The following is a 7,763-nucleotide window of genomic DNA, read 5'->3' as shown; positions in this document are numbered from 1 at the left end:
CCACAATTCTTTTCCTGATGTCTTGGTTGATTTCTCTTGATTTTCCCATGATGTCAAAGAAAGAGGCTCTGTGTTTAAGGTGTGCCTTTATATACATCCACAGGTGTGCCACCAATTAACTCAAATGGAATCAATGAACCTATCAGAAGGTTCTTCAGCTCAGAATGGTATCATCTGGAGTTTTCTTTTTTGTTTAAAGACACATTAAACTTAATGTATGTATACTTCTGATTTTGATGAAAGTGATAAAAAAATACATAAAAATTCTCCCTCGCTCAATTCTGACATTTAACAAATGCAAAAAATATGTTAATATTTATTCATCTAAAACAGAAAAAGTTTACTCTGATTTAATGTATGACAGTAAAGAAATAAAAGTTTTTGTGTTTTTTTCTTAAGTGTGTGTAAATATCTGGTTTCAACTGTAAGTGCTATAACAAGTCTCTGTTAGGTTAACAGTACACGTAGCATGGGATTTTAAATAATATAATAAATAAAAAGAAAACAGATTAAAAAAATAAAAGAATAGAGCAAGCTAGTTAGAGGTCTTAACACATACACACACACACACACATACATATACAATATCATAATAAATTAAAAGAAAATAGAATACAAAAAGATTAGAGAGGTAGTTAGATTTTTTAAAGAATAGAATTAGAATTGTAATTGTTAAAGTTAGAGGGTCAAATAAAGATGTAAGAGATGGGTTTTAAGCCGATTCTTGAAGATGGCTAAGGACTCAGCTGCTCGGATTGAGTTGGGGAGTTCATTCCACCAGAAGGGAACATTTAATTTAAAAGTCCGTAAAAGTGACTTTGTGCTTCTTTGGGATGGCACAATCAAGCGACGTTCACTTGCAGAATGCAAGCTTCTAGAGGGCACATAAGTCTGAAGTAACAAATTTAGATAAATGGGTGCAGAGCCTGTGGTAGTTTTGTAGGCAAACATCAATGCCTTGAATTTAAAAAAATTAGTCTTGCTGCCGCGTTCTGAATTAATTGTAAAGGGTTGATATAATTGGCTGGAAGACCTGCCAAGAGAGCATTGCAATACTCCAGCCTGGACAGAAGAAGAGCTTGAACAAGGAGTTGTGCAGCATGTTCCGAAAGAAAGGGCTTGATCTTCTTGATGTTGAATAAAGCAAATCTGCAGGATCGGAGAGTTTTAGCAATGTGGTCTGAGAAAGTCAGCTGATCATCAATCATAACTCCAAGGCTTCTAGCTGTTTTTGAAGGAGTTATGGTTGATGTGCCTAACTTGATGGTGAAATTGTGATGGAACGATGGGTTTGCTGGAATCACAAGCAGTTCTGTCTTGGCAAGGTTGAGTTGAAGGTGATGGTCCATCATCCAGGAAGAAATGTCAGTTAGACAAGCTGAGATGTGAATAGCTACCGTCGGATCATCAGGATGGAATGAGAGGTAGAGTTGAGTGTCATCAGCATAGCAGTGGTATGAAAAGCCATGTTTCTGAATGACAGAACCTAATGATGCCATGTAGACAGAGAAGAGAAGTGGTCCAAGAACTGAGCCCTGAGGCACCCCAGTGGTTAGATGTTGAGACTTGGACACCTCACCTCTCCAAGATACTTTGAAGGACCTATCTGATAGGTAAGACTCAAACCATTGAAGTGTGGTTCCTGAGATGCCATTTGCCAGTAGGGTTGATAGGAGGATCTGGTGATTAACCATGTCAAAAGCAGCGGACATATCAAGCAGAATAAGTACTGAAGATTTGGATTCTGCTCTTGTCAGTCTTCGAGCTTCAACAACTGAGAGCAAGGCCGTCTCAGTTGAATGTCCACTTCTGAAGCCAAATTGGTTGCTGTCAAGGAGATTGTTGTGTGTGAGAAATGTAGAGACTTGTTTGAACACAGCTCGTTCAAGTGTTTTTGCAATAAAACGAAGAAGGGAAACTGGTCTGTAGTTCTCTAAAAGAGATGGGTTGAGGTTGGGTTTCTTAAGTAGTGGAGTTATACGTGCCTGTCTAAATGATGAGGGAAAAACACCAGTGTGGAGGGAAGTGTTGATGATGTGAGTGAGTGAAGGTACAACTGCAGGAGAAATGGCTTGAAGGAGATGAGATGGAATAGGATCAAGCGGACAAGTTGTTGGGTGATTAGAAAGGATGAGTTTTGAGACTTCTGCCTCAGAGAGTGAAGAGAAGGATGTAAATGAGTGTAAGTTTGCTGGTGATTTAAGCTTGACTGATTGTGGTGTGGAAAATTGTGCACTAATGTGTTTAATTTTATTAATGAAAAACGTTGCAAAGTCGTCAGCTATTAGAGATGAAGCAGGTATGTCTCCGTATGTAAATAGTTTGAACATTATGTATTTTTTTTAAGTTTATATTGTTATTTTAAGTTTATATTCAATTTATTTTATGTTTGGCCTGAATAAATTATTTTTAAATATGACTAAATGCCTGGTGTGTTTCTAATTCACAACAAAGCAAGTGTTTTATCACATAAAAACTTAATTTCAATATATGACACATATTCGTTTTGTAATGAATGCTATTTATTCCATATGTAAATCTTGATTATATGAAACGTATTATAATGTAAAGTCAACCAATATCTTTAGTGTGTCTGTACAGTGTTGTGTGAAGAAAACAAAGAAATCACAGGACAGATTAATTACTTTTGGAGGCTGGCTCCATTTATCATCAAAACAAAAATAAATGACTGATTATTTTACAGTAATAACCTGAACAAAGAAATGACACAGACCCATATAATAAGTATACATCAAATGAGGAATGACCTTGTTCAACTATGTTAACTATGAATGTTTTTAGCATTTTACCTTATATACTGATGTGGAATACCTACCATTTGGAAAAGTTAATGAGTCAGGGTCTAAAATTATTAAATGTGTATTGTTGTGGTGGACCTGACAGCCTGGAACTGAGCCAGCAGGAGTAGAGCAGACAGATAGACCAGACACAGTGCATCCCTGACCTGCAAACAGAGAGGATATCTATTTGTGTGTTTAATGATAGAGGTAAAACTCTGAAGATAGTTATTCTCTTTATAGGTTTCTGGGTGGCTCTTAAAATAGCCGTTTTGGGGAAGTCGTGAGTAGGACTTCAAACACTACTCTGTCGGCTGCCATTCTACTGCTCCCTTTGCGGAAAAACGAGCCATGTAGATGTCCCTCACCCGGACTGCCTCTCTGTAGGAGTAGTTTTGCTGCAACCCAACCCAGACCTGGCAGCGGTTCCTCTCCAACTTGTCCCGTGCCCCTCACAGCAGGTGCCTCTCTCCCCTCCGAACACCTCATTAGGTTGTGGAGAACACATGTCACCTTCACACACTTCTCCACAATTTCAGGGTGGACCTCGATGAGCCGCCGGTACATCGTCCACTGTGAGGTGAGGATGACAAAAGCATTCTCCACCACCAGCCGGGCTCTGGATAGACGGTAATTGAAGACACGCCTCTCTAGAGGAAGGGTGCGTCCAGGGAAGGGCTGCCTGAGGTTCCCTTCGCAGCGGGAACGCCTCATCAGCCACGAAGACAGCGGGCTGGGGTCTTCTTTCTTCAGCACCAAGTAGAGGCTGGTCAGGAGGCAGATGAAGTGTGCCAGCCAGGGGACCCTGTCCAAAGGCGGAGTTCGCCAGAATCCCACCGTCACTGGTCCTGCCATATCCCCCAACATTGATCACCCGGAAGTGATACTTCGCATCCACAACTGCAAGGAGAACGATGGAGAAGGTTCCCTTGTAATTGTGGAAATGGGAACGTGAGTTGGGGGGTGCCTTCATCACCACATGCTTCCCATCCACCCCTCCACAGCACAGAGAGAAGTTCCACCGCTCCTGGAATCCCTCTGCGATGGACCTCCAGTGGGAACAGCCATGTAGTCCTCCACAAGGCAGTACCAGATGGCAGTCACTACGGGGGTGATGATCTGGCACACCGTGGAGACACCAACCCTGTTGCTGGATGCTATGGTCCTGAATGAGTCCCCAGTGGCAAGAAACCTAGAAAACATTGTTATAAATATTATTATAATTTTATTATAATGATATATTATTATTAGAATATTATTATAAGTACACTGCAATAGAACCACTTCATAGAATTTAAAGGAAGCCTAAATCCCAAATTAACAAAGAATAAACTGTGACTGAAAAACCACGACAAACCTAGGACTCAACCAGGTCTAAACCACGATTATACCAGAACAAAATCAGGTCTAAATAAAACTAAATCAGGACTTTACAAAGACCTACTGATTATCACTAGAAAGAGTACCAACAGTGGTTTCCGTAGTTTGAGAAACATTGATAGAATAGCGTATTTAGCATACTGTATTTAATATATATAATATACTAAATTTAAAATACCTACACATTCACTAACCAAAGAAAGATGGACAGGCGCTCCGCACCTGTGATAGAGCGCCTGTAGTTGGTGTCCTGGAGGGTGATCCTTGCTCCGACGCGGGACAACAGATCATCAAATTGGGCGCGAGACAGGCAGAAGTACCGCTGAAAGCGCCCGTCATCCAGACGCAGCTCCTGGAGCAAATGATGAAAAATTAAATGGTGTAAAATTACACCATTTTTTTCTGTTTACGCTCTTTTAAATTTAGGTATGCCTAATTATCAAAAAAAAAATCCAAAATATGTTGCAGAGCTAGAGTGGGTAGCTCTTCTGAGGGTACACAAAGGGGCGGGTCCTATGTTCTGCAGCGACCATTGCTGATTTTAGAATGAAAACAAATAACTGATTTCCTAGTTTGTTTTTGAGAGTTTTCCTGCGAATGATATACAATCATTGATCAAAATAACCAGTCCAATAAGACCAGAATGACCATCCTCATTGACAGTGGCAGAAAAAAACAAAAACAAACCACACACATGCATACACACACACTGTCTCTTTCTCTCTCTCTCTCTCTCTCTCTCACACACACACACACACACACACTCTGTTTCTCCCTCACACTGTAGAGTGTAGAAAGTACACGTTTTTTTAAAGACATTGTGGCTCCATTTTCCTTATCTTTCCTGGTTTTAGGAATCGTTGCATTCCCTAAAAAATCTGATTGCGCTCAATTCCGATAACACAAGTGTCATGAAAGGCAGGCACAGCTCAGTAATAAGTAGGGTTAAAACAAACCAGCCGTATGTGCAAGATCTCGGCTGCATCTGCACCTAGTCCAGCTGCAAAGCTGCCGTGTGTAAGACACACTGGAGGCCATATACAGTATTGTTCAAAATAATAGCAGTACAATGTGACTAACCAGAATAATCAAGGTTTTTCGTATATTTTTTTATTGCTACGTGGCAAACAAGTTACCAGTAGGTTCAGAAGATTCTCAGAAAACAAATGAGACCCAGCATTCATGATATGCACGCTCTTAAGGCTGTGCAATTGGGCAATTAGTTGAATTAGTTGAAAGGGATGTGTTCAAAAAAATAGCAGTGTGGCATTCAATCACTGAGGTCATCAATTTTGTGAAGAAACAGGTGTGAATCAGGTGGCCCCTATTTAAGGATGAAGCCAACACTTGTTGAACATGCATTTGAAAGCTGAGGAAAATGGGTCGTTCAAGACATTGTTCAGAAGAACAGCGTACTTTGATTAAAAAGTTGATTAGAGAGGGGAAAACCTATAAAGAGGTGCAAAAAATGATAGGCTGTTCAGCTAAAATGATCTCCAATGCCTTAAAATGGAGAGCAAAACCAGAGACGTGGAAGAAAACGGAAGACAACCATCAAAATGGATAGAAGAATAACCAGAATGGCAAAGGCTCAGCCAATGATCACCTCCAGGATGATCAAAGACAGTCTGGAGTTACCTGTAAGTACTGTGACAGTTAGAAGACGTCTGTGTGAAGCGAATCTATTTTCAAGAATCCCCTGCAAAGTCCCTCTGTTAAAAAAAAGGCATGTGCAGAAGAGGTTACAATTTGCCAAAGAACACATCAACTGGCCTAAAGAGAAATGGAGGAACATTTTGTGGACTGATGAGAGTAAAATTGTTCTTTTTGGGTCCAAGGGCCACAGGCAGTTTGTGAGACGACCCCCAAACTCTGAATTCAAGCCACAGTACACAGTGAAGACAGTGAAGCATGGAGGTGCAAGCATCATGATATGGGCATGTTTCTCCTACTATGGTGTTGGGCCTATTTATCGCATACCAGGGATCATGGATCAGTTTGCATATGTTAAAATACTTGAAGAGGTCATGTTGCCCTATGCTGAAGAGGACATGCCCTTGAAATGGTTGTTTCAACAAGACAATGACCCAAAACACACTAGTAAACGGGCAAAGTCTTGGTTCCAAACCAACAAAATTAATGTTATGGAGTGGCCAGCCCAATCTCCAGACCTTAATCCAATTGAGAACTTGTGGGGTGATATCAAAAATGCTGTTTCTGAAGCAAAACCAAGAAATGTGAATGAATTGTGGAATGTTGTTAAAGAATCATGGAGTGGAATAACAGCTGAGAGGTGCCACAAGTTAGTTGACTCCATGCCACACAGATGTCAAGCAGTTTTAAAAAACTGTGGTCATACAACTAAATATTAGTTTAGTGATTCACAGGATTGCTAAATCCCAGAAAAAAAAAATGTTTGTACAAAATAGTTTTGAGTTTGTACAGTCAAAGGTAGACACTGCTATTTTTTTGAACACACCCCTTTCAACTAATTGCCCAATTGCACAGCCTTAAGAGCGTGCATATCATGAATGCTGGGTCTTGTTTGTTTTCTGACAATCTACTGAACCTACTGGTAACTTGTTTGCCACGTAGCAATAAAAAATATACGAAAAACCTTGATTATTCTGGTTAGTCACATTGTACTGCTATTATTTTGAACAATACTGTACATCCACTTTGACAACAGCTAAAACTCATACATGTAGACATGCACCCTTTTCTCTCACTCACCTGTATAACTGTTATCGTGTTAACTGACAGTAAAGGCGATTATGGATGTCCCTCTCAAAGAAGTGAACTTTGGAGAGGGACATCAATTGGCAGACGAGGACCTCTTCATTTGGGGGGACACAGAGTTCCCTGTTCCAACTAAAAACAAATTCTTTCAGTAAGTGATTTATTTTGTACAATATAATTATAATGTTCATCTTCTGTTCTAACCCACATTGAAATAAATGTCTAACACAAATCCATGTTTTTTTTTAAATCTATTTCATGTAGAACTGTGAGAGCTTTCTGCGAAGAAGTTTTACGCAAGATGTTGGTTTGTTTTCCAGTTGATTCCCAGCCACTGAAGGACTTGAGAATACTAGACCCTGGATCTGGAATGAAGATAAGTCCAGACACTGGTAGGGATAACGTATTTTGTATGGTAAATCTGAATTTCTGAATGTTTTAAACTAAGAAATCAGAGATATTAAGCTGGCAGGATCTACCTTGAAGGTTATGATAAATGAATTTGTTTTCTTTCTCTGTGTCCCACAGTTTCTCATGAATGAGGATAGGCTCAGACAGGAGCTAATTGATAAAAGCTCAGAAAGGGAGTTTAGCATGGTGAGCAGGATAGTTACATCCAACCGAATGGCACTGGATTCCAGCACTGTGTGTGCAGTGCTATCTTGTAAAATAAATCACACTGGTCAGGTTCACCTATACACTCCATCACAGAAAGTGTTAAGAAATGCAAAATCAGCTACGTATGTATACAATAGGGCTCATGCTTCACACCAGGAAGGGTGACGAGGTTGTCTTTACTGTCTCTATCCATTTGTCTCTTACACACTGTCTTTCTCTGTTTCTTTC

General features: G+C 40.0%; 1 protein-coding gene across 1 annotated transcript; it reads right to left on the bottom strand.

The window, feature by feature from the left end:
• Positions 1–2,408: 2,408 nt before the first annotated feature.
• On the bottom strand, positions 2,409–3,984 carry LOC113070334 (uncharacterized). Its single transcript, XM_026243605.1, has 2 exons — positions 3,167–3,984; positions 2,409–2,965 (listed from the first exon to the last, which is right to left on the bottom strand). The coding sequence occupies exons 1-2, from the start codon at positions 3,663–3,665 to the stop codon at positions 2,799–2,801; spliced, it is 666 nt and encodes a 221-aa protein (XP_026099390.1). The 5' UTR covers positions 3,666–3,984; the 3' UTR covers positions 2,409–2,798.
• Between the last annotated feature and the right edge of the window lie 3,779 nt (positions 3,985–7,763).

The sequence above is a fragment of the Carassius auratus genome, unplaced genomic scaffold, assembly GCF_003368295.1.
Source record: "Carassius auratus strain Wakin unplaced genomic scaffold, ASM336829v1 scaf_tig00003761, whole genome shotgun sequence".
NCBI classification, from domain to species: Eukaryota; Metazoa; Chordata; class Actinopteri; order Cypriniformes; family Cyprinidae; genus Carassius; species Carassius auratus.
The sequence above is the reverse complement of the archived record's forward strand: the minus strand, read 5'-3'. Positions and strand labels throughout refer to the sequence as shown.